The sequence below is a fragment of the Bos mutus genome, chromosome 14, assembly GCF_027580195.1.
Source record: "Bos mutus isolate GX-2022 chromosome 14, NWIPB_WYAK_1.1, whole genome shotgun sequence".
NCBI classification, from domain to species: Eukaryota; Metazoa; Chordata; class Mammalia; order Artiodactyla; family Bovidae; genus Bos; species Bos mutus.
This window is the reverse complement of record NC_091630.1, coordinates 15,518,398-15,536,493: the sequence shown is the minus strand read 5'-3', so window position 1 is coordinate 15,536,493 and position 18,096 is coordinate 15,518,398. Positions and strand designations below refer to the sequence as shown.

The 18,096-nt window shown below is 37.6% G+C and overlaps 1 protein-coding gene across 3 annotated transcripts in view; it reads right to left on the bottom strand.

Annotated features, from left to right (window-relative positions):
- Window positions 1–2,414: 2,414 nt before the first annotated feature.
- MTDH (metadherin) overlaps window positions 2,415–18,096 on the bottom strand; it is a 54,480-nt gene continuing 38,798 nt past the window's right edge. For all 3 annotated transcript variants that reach the window (XM_070383009.1, XM_070383011.1, XM_070383010.1), the window contains 5 exons: window positions 12,260–12,384; window positions 9,164–9,271; window positions 6,845–6,985; window positions 4,834–4,990; window positions 2,415–4,138 (listed from right to left, as the gene is read on the bottom strand). In XM_070383009.1, the coding sequence (XP_070239110.1) occupies window positions 4,068–4,138; window positions 4,834–4,990; window positions 6,845–6,985; window positions 9,164–9,271; window positions 12,260–12,384 (602 nt within the window). In that variant the 3' untranslated portion in view covers window positions 2,415–4,067. The remainder of the gene's footprint in view (window positions 4,139–4,833; window positions 4,991–6,844; window positions 6,986–9,163; window positions 9,272–12,259; window positions 12,385–18,096) is intronic.

Sequence of the window (18,096 nt, the reverse complement as noted above, 5' to 3'; positions counted from 1 at the left end):
CTAGGATTAGAAATCTTTTATTATTTTGAATAGTAATAATGCCTTTTAATTTTTAAAAGATTATACACCAGGGTAACTTCCCTGCAAATTGTTATAATCTATACTTGCAGTGAATGTGTGATAGCAGGCTATTAAGTTTCTTTAAGCCTCTAGGTCTTTAGAATTTAAAGCATCGAGTGGCAGAAATTTCTTTCAGAATCTATTACATATGTTAGCATCCAAGAGATTTTAAATTTCTGCTCAATGGGAAAAGCTAACCTGCCCTTGAAAGTGATGCTTGGCTGCATAATATACACGATATATGCCAACCCTGTGCCAGAAGACGGCGAGCTGTTCCTGATGGCGTGCTCTCCTGCTTTCAGTCACGAAACCTGAATGTTAATTTGGCCCGTGACAGCCCAGGATAGAGACTTAGTATTTCCCATGCCCCTTTGAAGCTAGTAGGATCAAGTGATTGCGTGGATAAGCCTGTGTGGTGTGAATAACCTGCTAAGAGCTCTTCAAGGAAGGGGGCAGAAATGCTGAGAGGGGGTTTCTAACCGGTGCGGCTGTCTGCAGGCGTGACACGGATGCTGCAGGCTGAGAACGTGGAAGAGCAACACAGGAGGATGGACCCGGGCGCCTGGTCCCGCCGAGGGTCAGAGCAGCTCTGGACTGCTTTCTCGGACGGACATGAAAGAGAAATAAACTTCTAAAACAATGATGCCAATTTGGGTCTCAAAGGGTTGACGCGAGTGATACACTGCCCCTGGTGAGTTACGTCTACTGCTAAGACGATGGGGGCTGTTTCCCACAGACAACGCTGTGTCACAAACGGGGAGAGCGCAAGAGATGCTTCACTCTCAACACTTCTGCCTTTTCCAGTGCTTAAAACCTCCAAGTGCACCTATGGCTTCAGAGCATCAAGAACATTTGAAACATATAGAACCTAGAGTTTAGAAACATTAACAACATCAAAAAGTCACTGCCTCTTAGACTAGCTTAGGATGCGCAGTCAGTCCCCTCCCATAAGAGAATTGTAACGAGCAATTTAAACAAAACAAAAATGGCTTGTTTTATTTACAGTACTCAATGCATTTTACAAATAACATATTTGCATTCCCTAAGTCTGTTGGAAGGTAATTCCAGTTTGTGCAATGAGTTTATAGGAAAGTCTTAAGACATCTACTAGACATCTCAAGCCTAAATTCTAAAATTTGAAAGACATTTCACACTATATTAAGAGGATTGTTTTTAAGAAAAACTAAACTCTGTAGTTAAATATTGCCCTTCAGTATCTTTAACCCAAGTACAAACTGGATTAGTCTCTGAAATAATACCAACAGATTCAGATGACTTATTCCCACTCCCCATCCAATAAAATGCATGAGCAAAGGAAACACGGTCAATTACATTAGTGACATTTTATTTCAATACTTGTCTTTTGGACTCTCTCAACTGTTGTTTTGCTCAATGTAGGGTACAGAGAGGTAGGATTCCAGTCTGGGGAAGTCCTAACCCATTATTCCCTGCTCCAGGACAGGAAGGATTTTCACTAAGTATGGGGAGACAGGTCAGGATGAAGGCGTTTTATTTAAATAGTTTCTCTAGGAGGCTTTGTTTATTAATCAGAACAAGGATCCCCTTCAGGCCTGATAAAAGTTTTAAAGGGGTCACTTATGTCCCTACTAGTGGCTGGGGGAACGTCTAATCCAAGCCTCCAAAGGACGACAATTCTCCTCTCTTCCCCTCCTCCCTGGATTTTAATGTCTTTTGAGTTGATGCTGGAAAACAATTCCTCTGGTTCAGATGCCAGAAACTGCTTTCATGTCATAAACATTTATGGAACAAGTGGAGAGTGATGAACAATGAATGATGTTTTAACTGTGCAACAGCCTGCACCTCATGCATGTGTAAGAGAATGAACTGATAGTCATTTTAACACTCATAGCTGCCATCTCTTGAAATATAAAAGCCATGCCCTAGTTCTTGAGCCAGAGAGAAGGGATGGGTATTTATTTCCATCTCGGATCCACCCCAATTTAGAAGGGCACTTCTCTGTCTCTGCACCCATCTCCCTTCAAAAGAAGGTGTTTGTAACACCTGGCGTTGGTGGTTCAATGAGAGATACTAAGATGGAGAAATAAGAAGTCCGACATTTGACACAGCCAACACAATTCTAAGATAAATGGTGAGGTAGAGTTGAGAGAGTTCAATTAAATTTTTTGAGCATACATCTTTTGGCACATTCTAAAATTACACAGACTTCCTATTGAATTCTCCTTTGCTGATGCCTTTACAAAGTGCTGCAACGCAGGAATCCTTGGATCTCTTTAGGAAGCAGCTATATAAAGCTAATACAGTCATTTCAAGAAATTCACTCCTGGCACTTTAGCTTATTTATCCCGATACTGAAGCAAATAAAACCAATGCTATCCATTTGTTGAATTTATTTAAACAAATCAATTTAGAAATATCAGAGAATTAAACAAAACTTCTGACATGTAAACATACTGCCGTGTTCCTGAAACAGATGTTAACACCTGATAAAAGTTAATAATCGCTTGTTAGGAAAGCTGTCCATTAATAAGGCCAGTCTTCAGCAAAACTGAAACCATTCTGTTTCTTTAGCTTTCCGGTGTGACAATGCAATACTATCAAACCACAATCAAATAGAAGAGACAGAACTGGATGGATAGATCAGTACCATTGGTTACAGCTGTTAAACAGTTTCATTCTGGCGCCACAGAAAAACAATTAAGCCAATCACATCAAGTAAGTCATGGCTTTTTTTCTTTATCACAATTCACTAAGTGATGTTAATTATGGTCCTTGTCAAACACGTTTGGTAAAGGCTATTTACAGTGTACATGGCTGAGCATGCACTATTTATAGTTACAAAGATACCTGCCAGTTTATTACAATAGAATTACACAGTGCCTGAAAACGGTGAAACGTCTCACACATCATTTCAATCAATACAGTTTCAAGCAGGAAACGTTCCTTATTTGATCACGATTGCAATAATTACATGAAAATTCTTATAAAAACACGAATCCCCTTCAAGAAATTGATGCATATTCTACGCACTACAGGTTAAGGCAGTAAAAAAATGTATTCCTGATAACTGGAGGTCTTGACAATGTCAATTAAAGCTGTCTGACTCTAGTTTTTCATTCTCCATCATGTACTCAAAGTTCTGTCTGTATAACTAGTTTGTGAAAGATTTCACTTGTAAAGTCAAAAAAGTATTAGTAACGAAGAAGAATTGATGCTGGAAAAAGTAATTGCTAGGGAAAGGAAAAAAATGTAAGTTGGATTTTGCCTGAAAGTTTTCAAATCATACACAAGAGCATTATTTGTGAGCTGGAACCTTAAAAGTATAAAACAAATACATAGAGTTTACCTTTCTTAACTTAAAATATACTGTACTTTGAACAATTCAAGTAAAGTAAGACTATCAAAAAATAACTTCATAAGCCATACAAGTGTCAACTGCGTTTTGAATGTTTTAAGAACATTTTAAAAATTGTAAACTAAACCATGACAGTTTAGTTAAATAATAAATGACTTTTTATTTGCACTTGTGATTTCTTTAATACAAATTGCTACCAACAAATATGTAAAGATATGGCAGATTATGCATTTGATCAAAGCACTTTGATTTAAGCATAAAACAGATTCAAATGGTTTCAGTTCCGTGCATAAGATCCAAGAAGCTGCCTCCTAGTTTGCAGGCAGCCTTCTCTCTAATCAGAATCCTTTATTCCTTAGCTGCAGATGAGACAGGGCACAGCTGTTGTAAACAGGGCACTGCTGTACAGCCAGGATGATAACCCTAAGATCGCTCTCATCAGAGTGACCTTCCCAGCGTCTTCCAGCACTGCAGCGTGTTCTGCTGACCTCTTAATTTCATAAATTAACTTTCCTTTGATTCCATTTTTACGGTGGTTGTGTTCACAGTTTTGTTTTAAAAACTGGTTTAAATTTATATAAAACTCTGTACATGTTCACAAATTATTGCATAAACAGCATAATCTTCAAGACAGTGTTTGCAAACACATGTCCAATTCAGGAAGAAAAAAAATTCACGTTTCCCGTCTGGCTTTCTTCTTCTTTTTTATTTGTTTGGGAGATTCCCAACTAGTTTCAGACTTGGCTAAAAGGAAAAAAAAAAAAAAAGAAAGGGAGAGCGAGAGAGACGTCAGGAGGATGGTAAATACTGTTCTGTTTCAAAAATACAAAAGCAATGTCGATAAAAACATGCTTTGAAATCCACTGCTAATGCCTCAAATTTTACGTTCTCATTTTCAAGTTCTAGTTACAGGTTTTTAGGTTATTCTCCGGCTGCCCTCCTCTCTTTTCCTCAATTTCAATGTATTATGTGGTTTAACCACACGGATGATAGTTCATCATTTTGACCTAAAAACCCACCACTTATAAGACTCAATCTAAGTAGCAAGAGTGAAAGCGGGCAAAGTGGACACTAAAGGCAGCTGAAGGGAGAAGAAGGGCGGGGAGGGGGCACGGCTTCAAGAACTTGTGCACAGAAAAAGGGAGGGACCCGGAGAGTAGGGGCAGGTACCAAGGGCTCCCTTGTGTATGTCCTTAGCCACCTACTCTGGCCTGAGTGACTTTAGCTCCCTGGTCCTCACAACTGAGCTCTGCAAGGTGCCCAGGAATCTAGGCTTTGCAGAGGAGGAAAGGGCTGCTCCAGTAGTCCTTTCATGGGGTCGCAAAGAGTGACAGGACTGAGTGACTGAACTGAACTCAGTAATCCTTTAGACTTCCAAGACAGTGACACCTATAAACAGTACAGAGAACACCAAAAGAACCAACATGAGGATTACTTACTCTGTGAAGGAGGCACGCTATTTTGCTTAGTATTTGACTTGGATTTATCTGTTTCTTGTAGCATCGGTGGCACTTGGGAAGAGCTTTTGTCAGAATCATTTTTTGATAAAATAACAGATGGCTCGGTAGAAATAGCAGGTGGAAGAGTCTTGATAGGCTATTTTGAAATAAAATTATCTTAGGTTTTCATTAAAAAAATCAAATGTCATAGTAATAACAAGAGGCTGCTCAGCTGAAATACAAAGAATGAATCATTTACAGCAGAAGCACTACAACTCATGCCTGCCCTCTAGTGACATATAAGCAAATAAATCTTTAACTACAATATCCACAAATACAGGTTGAGATAAAAATGATTAAATGTGTAAAATTACAAGATGTCTACTGAATCTCAAAGAGGAGTGAATAATTCAGTTTTCATTAACTTTTACATTTGTCTTTTTCATTACAAATAACAGGATTTTTTCATGTGCTGGTATTCAATGGTTCTGTCCATTTTCCCACAAACTCTCACCTCCTCAAAAGCTTTTCTTGTAAAGTCAAAAATAGCAACTTTCTGAACTACCAGTAGTGACATCTCCTTTTCTCCTTCTCATGAGGTAGGGATATCTCAAGTAGCAGCAGCAGCAACAGCTTCAGTTTTCTCCCCAAGGAAAAAGATGGCCTCAGATAAAGCAGACTAGCTACTAGTCCTAATCTATTAAAGCAACTAGTAAAACTCAGGTTCAAATCTTCAGAGTTAGTGAGAGTCTGGTAGTGAAATTATAAATGCTCAGGGCCAAACTTGAGTCTCGCCTCTCCTCTCCAACCTGGGAGCAGAGCGGTCAACTAACTGATGTGCCAGAATGAGGCCCAACTGTTAATGAATGTTTAGGGCAGGTAAAGGACAGAAACTGTGGTACGTGGAGTGAGGCTGGAACAGATGAGTCAGAGATCATCTCACCCTTAAGCCGTATCCGTGACGACGATTCTGAGTACAGAAACAAGGGTAAGTCACACTTCTCTTGCCCCTTGTTCTTCTAGGCTCCATGAATTCAAAAAAGCAAAACAAGGAAGGAAACAAAGAGAAAGATGTGCGTGCCTAGGTAACTACCAGGACTCCTTTCTATTTCAGGTATCTGAAGCTGCATTTATGTCGCTTGGTTCAGTTTTATTAATGTTCCCTGTATTTATTACAAAGTTTTAGTACTCATTTGAAATCTCTTCCTACTCTCCATCCTCTCACTTCTCTATATTAAATCACAGAAGGACTCAAATACCCTTTACAAGGTGACTTCTGAAAATGACTTATCAAAATGTCACATGACCCTCTGCGGTCTTAATATTAAAGCTGTTTCATTAAATATGTAAGTGCCACCATAAAGGCAGGGATATTTTTTTCTGCTTTGTTCTCTGCTGTATCTCCAGAACTTTAAATACTGTGGGAGATTCTCAATACACATTTTGAATGAGAACCATGCACAATTTCATAGTTATTAATATTTCATGTATTTCTAAATGATACAACTTGCCAAATTAGAAATCAGACTTTAAAGCGCTATGGGCTTTGTGTCACTGGTCTAGGCCTTTTATAAAATGGTCCCTTCTGACATATCAAAATTTTCCACAGATGGCACACATTTTAAGATACTGCCACTACATTTAAAAAGATGCTACATTCTAGAGACTGGACCACAGTCATAATACATTATGTGCAAGCTTTTGGGAAAGTGCAACTACTCACATTTTCTGTAAGCCATGTATCTGTCCCTTGGATGCCTATATATTTAATAAGAAAAAGAAACCGTCTAGTGGCTTTCTCTAGTTTTGCTTCTGACAGCGGTAGGACTTGGGCCAACTTATTCAACTTCTCTACCCTCATTCATATGATGGGTTGTACCTCTTCTTTTCAGGTTGCTATGAGGGCAATTTGGTGTATTAAAAATGTTTAGCACGGTGTTTTAATAAAATATTAGTATTAATACAATTCTCCAGTCATCAGAATTTTATTTCTTGGATATCAAAAAGTTACCTGGCTATTTTTGATTAGTGCATCAGCTGGATCACTAGTGCTTATGGTCTTCAAAGAAAAAGCTTTTTCCTGTTTTGGACGGACTTTAGAGGTATTCACTGGAAGCTCTTCTCTAATCTCTTTTTCTAATTCTTCTGTGTCCTACAGAGAAAAGCAGTGCATTTATAAATCATTTCATGAATTAAAATATACTTGGTTTATAGTACCAATGTCCAGAAGATACTTCTCAGGAAGATAATTTTATTTCAGAAACTGCCCAATAGCTTAAAAGAGCATAAAAAAGTCATTATTATTAAAAGATTTTAAAAATCTCTGGTATGTTCATCATTCTTGTTTTCTTCAGGGATTTAAATCTTCTGTAAACTAAAAAGCAACACACTCACAACCTCGAATGGGAATCATTTAATTTACTAAATCAAACAAAAAACTAGTACTTTTTCCTTTTAGAAAAATTACATGGTGAATTAGTTGATATTTTAAGACTTTAGAAATAGCATTTCACTTAATGATTTCTTCAAGGCATGAAGAAGTCATTAAGTGAAATGCTATTGGAAAATCCCATGGATGGAGGAGCCTGGTGGGCTGCAGACCATGGGTTCACTAAGAGCCGGATATGACTGAGTGACTTCACTTTCATGCATTGGAGAAGGAAATGGCAACCCACTCCAGTGTTCTTGCCTGGAGAATCCCAGGGACGGGGGAGCCTGGTGGGCTGCCATCTATGGGGTAGCACAGAGTTGGACATGACAAGTGACTTAGCAGCAGCGGTAGCATAAGGCACGAAATATATATATATAAATGCATTTTCTAGATAAATTAAGCTTTCACAGTAGAAAGCTTAGGCATGTCATAAAATATCAAGGACAAATTTTTGATTTCCTCAAACTAGTTTTCTCAACTTTAAAATAAAATTTGTGTAGATAAATTCTAAGGTTCTTTCCAAGTTTAAACATTTTCATTCTTAGCCCTTTATAGACTTTTAAAAATACATTACATGCTTAGGTATGTGAAAGAAGTTATGAATAAGACTATATTAAATATGACATCATTGTAAATGGTAAGAAAGAAAAAAAATCCAAAATGTAATCACTTATGCATAGGTTAGAACTTCACAGATCTCATTTAATTCTCAAAAGCAACCTATGCAGTTAAGTAACTTGTGCAAAATACACCTAACAAAAAACTAGTAAATGGCAGAACAGAGAGATGAATACAAATTGACTTACTCTCTTATTCACTGTATATAAGTGAATTAAATACACTTAAATATATTTAAGTGATTATATACTTATTCACTGTATTTAAAAACACAGGACTTCCCTGGTGGTACAGTGGATAAGAATCCATCTGCCAATAAAGGGGACACGGGTTCAAATCCCTGGTCCGGGAGGTTTCCACATGCCAGGGAGCAACTAAGCCCATGTGCCAAACAACTACTGAGCCTGTGCGCCCAGAGCACGTGCTCTACAAGAAGCCACCAGTGAGAAGCTGGCACCACGACGAAGAGCAGCCCCCAGCTGCCCCAATCAGTTTGTGCGAAGCAACCAAGACCCAGTGCAATAATAATAAGAAAAAAAGAACACCAGCAAAGGAATTTTCACAATTTAATTAAGTAGGAAAATTACTATGTAGCCTGTTCTCTAAATATTTTGGCTATCTCTTACATTTAAAGGAATGAATACAATTAGCCACAAAGTTACAGATGAGAAACAAGATTTCCATAAGCTGCAATGTAATAGTGATAATGCTTTCAAAGACAAAGCCATGCATTTTTCTAGTAATCTAGTACACCTGAAATTAACCTGTTTTCATCTATATTAAAATCTAGAAATACTTTCCCAGATAGGAAAAGACCAAAGTTTCTGTTAAAAGCCAAAAATATCAGGAAAGGATACCAAGTGCAACAGCCAGCAAACTCAGAGTCAAGTGCAAGATACCCCTTGTTATGCACATGGCTTTCATAACTGTATTAAAGTTCTAACCTGCTAAATTCCACTGCTTAAAGAATTTCTGTTAAGTGTGAAATACCATAATATCTGTTTCATTTCACCATATAAACCCAAGTGCACTAATTTAGAATTTTAGTCAATTGCTTTTGGTTTATATCTTTGATATGATTTTCTTTAGAGCAACAATCTTTTTATTACAGTATGATATATAAAATCTTTAAAACATTCTATGACTTTTCAAACACTAAGTAAATCTGATGTCTCACATCCTGTCTTTATATCTCTGCATTTTCCTAGCATCTACAAATGATCCTTTCATAAGTCAGTAGTAGGTGCTTAAGGAACGATATCTGTTGTTTTGATACTTTACCTGTGCAAGAGCATTATCTTCACCTTGCTTCTTCTTTTTCTTTTTTTTCTTTTTAGATTTTCCGGTTGGAAGAGCTCCCTCTCCCTTTTCTTTATCATCATCTGAAACCTGATGTTAAAAGCAAAAGTACTGAAATGAATCAATGAAGTTTTCTTTATTCAGAATTTAGGAAATAATTTATTAGGTTTAGTCTTTTTCTCCCAAATTCTACATATTAGTAATAATAAAACTGAACTTAAATCACACACAAAGTAACAAAACTCTTCACTCTTCTATTTGTTTATGATAAACCCCTTTTTCTTACATCTTTCAATACTCACTACATGATAATTAGAGCTGTGCAAACCTTGGTTTTTAAAAGTTCATTTCATAGGTCATTCATTTTATTTAAACACAGAGCTATCTGCATTAAAATTGAATTTGACCCTGTTAAGACAACCACAAGGTACAGAGGAAGAGAAAGTATCTGTAAATTATATATCCAACAAAGGACCTGTATCCAGATTATATAAAGAACACTCAAAATTCAGTAATAAACAATCCAGTTGGAAAACGTGCAAAAGATATAAACAGGTATTTCATAAAGAGACTAGGAATGTTCTGCATCTTTAAAAATTTTTTATTGATATTTATTTTGGGGGCCATGCTGGGTCTTCACTGCTGTGTGGGCTTTTCTCTAGTTGCGGCGGGTGGGGGCTGCTCTCAAGTTACGGTATGTGGGCTTCAGGAGTTGTAGTTCTCGGGCTCTCTTGTTTTGTAGAATATGGGATCCTCCCAGACCAGGGATGCAACCCCTGTCTCCTGCATTGGCAGGTGGATTCCTCACCACTGAGCCACCAGGGAAGCCCTAGAAATGTTCTGAATCTTGACTGTATTAGTGTCAAGGTCCTGGTTGTGATATTGTCTTATTAGAGTTCTACAAGATGTTATCATTGGGGGCCCTTGGGTAAAGGGTACAGGTGTTTTTTCTCTGTATTATTTCTTGTAGGTACATGTGACTCTAAAATTACCTCAAAAGGCTTAATTAAAAAAACAAAACACAATGCGAGAAGGAATGTCATTAAAAATAATACTGTGCATGACAAAAATAGCACATTAGAATCTTGGTTAAGAGACATTCAGTCCAAGTCGGTTACTAGCTGTGGAGAAACTTCCACAGAAGTTTTTACCACAGGCTCATAATGATGAAAATATCATATGAAAAGATGCATCCTTTGAAGGATATTCAGGTCATAAGGACTCTGGTCAGTCTGCTTTTCAGCCAATTTATAATCCAGCCATAAGAGAAATGTGTTTCCGTATGGTATGACACTATTTTTGTTCATGGGAAAAAGGCTGAAATTAACATCTTTTAACTCATGAAAAAATGGACATTCTGGGCTTCCCTGGTGGTCCACTGGTTAAGAATCCACTTTATAATGCAGGGGACGTGGGTTTGATCCTTGGTCTGGGAAGATCCCACATGGCGCTGAACAGCTAAGCCCGTGTGCCACTTTTCTAAGGCAAATCTACAAAACACGCCGCATCTAACACATCCCAAACTGAACCAACCACCTTTCCCCTCAGTTAACTAGCTTCTGTTTTCTCTGTTGGGAACACCACTTTCACCATCCCAGGTACCTAAGTGTTCTTCAAGTCATTTTTGATGATTCTCCAATCAATTCTAACCCCCATGTTCTGTTGATTTTGCTTCAATTAATTGTTTTCAAACCTCTCCCTTACTCTGTATACCATTGTACAGGTCTACTAAAACAATGTTTAGACTGGTGTTCTCATATGCCTCCATTCCTTTATCTACAGGCATTACCAAAGCAGCAAAAAAACCCCCAAAACCAAAACACCACCACCCTACAAAAACAAACAAAAAAATCCCCCAAAACAAAACAAACCACTTTAAGATTCTCCCATTATTTATAGGACAAAATCCAAGGTTTTTTGCATAGTATTCAAGGGTTTGTGGAATCTTCCCTCTGCTTTTCTCTCCAGTCTCATTTCTGACCCCTCTTTGCTATACATTATGCTCTTACCTCTGGGATGCCTTTGCTAAAACTCCAAAGTGCTTTCAGAATACCTAATATATTATAACATTACCATTATCTTCTAGAGTGCTGGTCTCCTTCCTCTCCTCCCTGCCTGGAGTGTAGGCTCCTTGAAGGCAGTAATTATATTTTGTTTCTCTACTAGCACAATATCTGACCCATGGCAGATGCAATTAATCTTTGTTGAATAATAATGGCCCTATTATCTTCTCTTTGACTTTTTTTTTTAATAGAATAACTAGCAGAAAAGTTCAAACAGTAGCTTAGTGTCTCTTGTAAATACCACTTCCATTCTTTTTCAAAGTTATCAACTTAGTTTATTATCTCCTGCCCTGATTTATGTAATCAAAATAGTACAAAATAGGCTCCAAAATCATTCTTCTCAATTTTCTGCAATATCCAGCCTAGTTTTTCTAACCCGAGCAATGAACAGGTTATCCCGGTTTGAAAGCTGTCCTAGGTTCTCATTACTTAACGAATTCCATAAAACTGTGGCAATGTACATCATTCGTTTCATCTATTTACTAAATACCAAACATGTTGCTAGAGCTACAAAAACAGGAACTTCACAGTCCCTTTCCTTAAGGAATGAAGCCTAGAAGGGGAAGACTGACATATAAACCACTGATCCTACCACCAGTCGATTCCACACGTGTATTGTTCCTCCCCATCAAACATGGTACTTTCCTTGGTCCCTTTCTCATAATGTTCTCAGTCTTATCTTGCTATGAAGCTTTCCTTAATTTTTTACTGAGAACCAATCTGCTTTTATCTAAACACACCAAGAGTTGGTAGGCTGATATAATAATTCTGGTAAGAGGACAGGAATTGTGCGTTTGTTTTCTTATCAGTATATAATAGTGCTTTCCACACAGAATCCTCAATAATCTGTGGAAAGAAGAAACAGTAATAGAGAGAAGGCATGCGACCCTAAGATGACTGAAGCTAGTACGATTAGAATGCCTCTCTGAAGCAATTCGACCCCTGGATACATTAATAATTCCAATACAGCCGGATGCACAGAGAAATAAACATATCCACCGATCCTTTTACTCACTTTTTGATCATCAGGAATTGGTTCCTGGGACTTCAGAAGTGAGGCTCTTTCTTCATCTACCCAGTTCCCCCACTCTTCTGCTGGCGCATTCCAATCAGAACTGGGATCAGCAGAAGACAGACCATCTAAAATTTAACAGTGTGAATCAGGTTATCTGTCATTTCTGCCAAAAACCAAATGCAAAACCCCAACTTCTTTATGTTGAACTAAGCTGTAATTTTAAACTATTACTCTTCTTCCTTCCAATCACATTTTAAGAGTTAGGAAAAACCCCAGTAACACTAGATGCAATGACTAAGAAACTCCAGAAAAGGTGTTAATTAACCATTTATTCCATTCTTCCTACTTCCTTTTTTATCAAAGGAACTTTGTCTCCTGAATTTGCTTTCTTTTCATTGTGTATGTCTAACTATAAGAAGGACTTGGTCATTTTTTTTGTTTTCTGATTCTTCCCCCCAGGGTACAAAATGAGTCTTTAACAGAAGTGCCAAAATCACACTCTTCCCCTCCTTATGAACTATTTCAAGATTAGGTTCTTCTTCAAGTTCACCAAATCATACAGAATATTTAACCTCTTCCTTTTCTCCTCTTTTTAAAAATACTTAACCTGTACCTTACAGTTTTTTCAGATTATTCAATGCTACTTACATCTTTCCAAATATGTGAGTCATTTTTAGGGCTTCTATCACCCTATTCTCAAGAACAATTTTTTTTTTTTTTAAAGAAAAAAAATTTAACCTAGACTTTCATACACATCCATGTATACACCCATGACTACTTAAACTGTCAAGATAACAGAAGTTAGGCTTTATTTGTAAATGGTTAGCAAGTCATCCTAACATTGTTCTTTACTAGGGAAAAAAACCAAAAAACAAAACCCTGACTTTTGCCCAATTAATGCCAAATGCTACTTTCCCCAAATATTAAAATTCGTATTTACTTCAGTCTGTTTCTGGAATTTCTGTTCCATTCATCTATTCCTGGGATAGTGGCATACACAATGTAATTCTGTATGCATTTTAACATCTAGAAAAAAAAATCTGCCTGTATTTCTCTTATTTTCTTCACTATTCTTATTTTTCCACATGAATTCTATTATTTTTGTTTAGAGGGGAAGTACTATGATACATCTTCATGAAGACTTTTAAAAAGTCTGTGTTTCAGAAAAATATGTAATGATCTGGGAAAATGCTCATAGAAAAAAAAAAGGCAGACAAAACTGTCTGTGCTTCATGATCCCAAATTTGTATGAGGAAGAGATTAAGGAATACATTAATAATAGGTACATCTTAACAATGGAGTTACAGGAATTTCATCTTATTAAGTATAAGAACTTGAGCTAGACAGGTAACAGAGATACAAAAATGAGTATGACAAGAGGCCTTCCCACACGGAGCTCACAGTCAGTCTGCTCAGGGATGAAGTACAACAGACAGGTTAAGTAGAGTGACAGATTCTGTTATGAGAAGCGCAGAAAGGGAGAAGAGGGACTAACCAGTGGAGGATGGGGAGAGACTGAAAACGTAAGAATTTATGGTCCAGTACAGGAAAAGCATGGACAAGTGATTACTAGTGTGAAATGTATTACAAAAAAGGAAGTTCCTTTCTATGTTTCTATATTTACTACTACAAGCAGGTATCCAGAGCCAGTATCACATAGTAACAGCATAGAGGCTAAGACTTTAAGGTGTCTTAAGAGTCAAACAGACCTATATTTGAATATTGCTCTACTACTTAATAACTATGTAATTTGAGTCACATTTCTTAATCTTAACGGGCTATGTACCAACTTCATAGGATTGTTGAAAGGATTATATAAGATACGTGTAAAGCAATTCATGGAGAAGGCAATGGCACCCCACTCCAGAACTCTTGCCTGGAAAATCCCATGGACAGGAGAGCCTGGTAGGCTGCAGTCCATGGGGTCGAGAACAGTCGGACACGACTATGCGACTTCACTTTCACTTTTCACTTTCATGCATTGGAGAAGGAAATGGCAACCCACTCCAGTGTTCTTGCCTGGAGAATCCCAGGGACGGGGGAGCCTGGTGGGCTGCCGTCTATGGGGTCGCACAGAGTCGGACACGACTGAAGCGACTTAGCAGTAGCAAAGCAGTTCAGGACAATGCAGTAAGTGCTTAATAAATGGCATCCACTTCTTTTATACATTATCGATGACTTTAACAATAGAAAGCCAGTTTAAAAGTTATCAGGCATATACAATTAATTTATTTCTCACAATCCTATAAATCTCCCAGTAAGATACACTTGGTTATGTCTTAATGTAGAAGTCATTTTTATAAGTAAAAATGGATCTAGTAGATGTCTGGAACCAACTGCTCACCTTACACCAAGCATTTATTAACAATATTTTTAGGAGATTTCAATGTCAAAGTTGTCAATGATTTTGCTTAACCCTCACAAATAAGAAACCTACATTTGGAAAACTGGTATTCATAAACCAAGTCTCTTAAGGCCTCTTATCAGGAAAAAACCCTTTGTCAAGAAAAGAAAAAAAAAAATTAAGCAAATGGGGCTTCCTTGGTGGCTCAGTGATAAAGAATCCACCTGCCAACACAGGAGATGGGTTCAATCTTTGGGTCAGGAAGACCCCCTGGAGAAGGAAATGGCAATCCACTCCAGTATTCTTGCTTGGGAAATCCCACGGACAGAGGGGCCTGGAGGGTCCATGGGGTTGCAAGAGTCAGACGCAACTTAGCGACTAAACAAGAAAAACATAAACTCTTAATAAATACGGTAGTGGTGCAGGGGTGGTGAGGGATAAAAATCTAATTAATAAAGTACTTGGTAAAATTATTATTTTTTAAAGGTTTAGACAACCATAAAGCTTGAGGAATAACTGTAGCCCATGCTTCAACTTCTATCAGAACATTAACAGAAACATAAATTTCTACTTGCTTTATTAAAGCTTGATGGTGATTTTTCCATGTTTATTGATTTCAGGTTGGTATACTTATCTATTTTTTGCGGCTCGTTGTGAGTCGAGGCGTGTGGGATCTTAGTTCCCCAACCAAGTACTGAACCTGTGCCCCCTGCAGTGGAAACTACTGGACCACCTTTTAAATTAACTGGAGATCAGATGAAACTGCTTCCTACCCCTGCCCCATTTGTAGGATTTTAGTTCCCAGATCAGGGACCGAACCTGGGCTCTAGGCAGTAAAAGCACAGAATCCTAACCCAAACAAAACTACTTTAAAACAAGAGGTCAATCACTTAAGCCTAAAAATTGTCACCAGGTGACTTCTCAATGCATAATTCTTAACAGTTCATGGGCCCAATGTAATAAACTTCTTAGTTTCCTTGAAACTGTGTAGCATAGTTTCATTCACAGCACAGTTCTCTCCAATTATAATTTCTCACTTCTTAAAATTCTTCCATTAGTTTGCCAAAGTGTTTCCAAAGAACTGTATTAGCTGTCTTTTCAAAATGGTAGGAAATATTTCTCCATTTAATCTGCTTGTGAAACAACGTTTTAGGTTTAAGCATATCACAGCTGTTCTCCTTTCTATTTCAGTAATAACATGGCTGTCAGTTGTTTCTGGTCAAAACGTAATTCAGCATTAACTCTAATAAAACAAAACAATTATGTCAGAAAGACATTCTCCAGTGTTTGTATTAGATAATACAAATTAACCTCACTGAGTCGACTATGCTCCTAAAAGACAATCAATAGTACCACAACACTTACTGAATATTTACCATGTATCAGGCAGTGTTCTAAGAGCTTTAAGTCTGTGAGGGAAGAAATATTATTTACAGATGATGAAACTGAAACACAGAAAAACAAGGTAGCTAAGATTCAAACTCAGGTAGTCTGTTCTCAAAGCTCACGCTCTTAACCTCTTCACATGGGGCCATTAATTCTTTCTCATGTGTCAACAAACACAAAATTCTATTCAAAATCTGACTTTTTATAGGGGTTATGATATTGTTCCTTTATGATCAAGATAATTGACAGATTAACAGCTGCCTTTAAAAGACATTATCTTCCGTACTTTAGCATCTTAATTTTATTTTTTAAATTATTTCGGCTGCAAGGCAGGAACTTAGTTTCCTGACCAGGGATCGAACCTGTGCCCCATGCAGTGGGACTGTGGAGTCTTAACCACTGGATCACCATGGAAGTCCCAGCATCTTAACTTTATATTCAAGTGCTTCGATAAATTCAGTGCCTTTCTGCCAGATAATGATATCTATGCCTCAAACCAGAGGGTCAATATACTACTCAAATCACACTGTTAAATAATATATATACTTTGTGGGATCCGTAATCTCAAATACTTCATGAATTCTATAAATTTAGAAGGAATGACTAAATTCACTGAGTACCAAAATTAGTGACATTAAAGAAGGTAGCACAAAAAATAATTCAGAGAAAATGCAGTTAAAGAGGAACTGAGGACTTAAAAGACTGCCAATACAGCATAACGAACAAAGAAAGTGTTCTTAACACTTATTACTTTAAGAATAGAGTCCCATGGATATGTTTATTTTTAAGGATAAAATAGTAGAGCTATTGTGTCCAAGCAGTGAAGCCTAGAGCCCTGCTTGCTCAGTTTTTCTCAGCTTTAACCACAGCTTTAATCTAACAGCTGCCCACGACACCTCAGTGCTATTTTCTTACAATCACTACCCATCAGTCCTATAATCATTCCTCAAGTCTATTTTGCACATAGCTGTTCATTCTTCCCAAAGCACAGGTAAGGCTTTTTTCCCCTCTAAAAATTGCTTTCACATCCTTATAATACTTTGTATTTATCTGATACTTTATAATTTTCAAAGAACTTTCACGTTCATTCAATATCTCATTAAAACCTCGTAACACTCTATGGAAATAGATATGAGAGACTATTTGCTCTATTTTACAGGTCAGTTAATTTAGATTCCAAGATAAGTGACAAAATTCAACACATATGAGTTACTACTTTTTAAAGTCAGGATTAGAACTAGGATCTACCTTCTAAACTAGTATTCTGACCCTTACCTCCCTTACCGTCAGCAGACGGTAAACAATCTGCCTACAAATGCAGGAGACCTGCGTTTGATCCCTGGGTGGGGAAGATTCCCTGGAGGAGGAAACAGGAGCCCACTCCAGTATTCTTGCCTGGAGAGTTCTAAGGACAGAAGAGCTGGCAGGCGACAGTCCATGGGGGTCACAAAGAGTCAGGTTAGACACGACTGAGCGACTAACACTCAAGGCTTTTCACAGTATGGTCCTTCGTAATTTACCTTTCCAACCTCATCTCCCTCAACCTCTAAGAATTATGCTTCAACTAATCTAACAGAGACCAGTCTAAGACTAATTTTCAGACTATGTTTCAAACCTACCTTCGTGATTACTATCATCACCAAGGCTGTACATGTAGTGGTTACGAGCATAAACTCTGAAGCCAGACTACCAGTTTGATACCTGCTCCTCCAACTTAACTGTGTGGCTGGGGAAAATTAGATAACTTTTCTTTGTTTCAGTTTCTTTATCTGGAAAGTGTGGGGGGGAAATAATACCTACAATAGAACTGTACTAAACAAACTAATAATAGACATAAGACTCAAACTGCTTAGATCAGTGTCCGGCACAGGCAGGTGTTTGCCGTTATTGTCAGCATTGCTGCTGAACCCCTGTGTAACGCACTGCCCTAAGCACTGAGAGAAAGAAAGGCAAGCAGAGTTCCTGTCTTCAGAGGGTTTTCAATTCTAAGACGTGAGGTTGTGGGGGAAAAAAATGTTTTTTTAAAAATGAAGATGGTATGAGCTTTCTGAACATAAAAATCATATTCTTTTCCCCTTTCTCTTTTTTGTGACTCTTGCCTTTAACT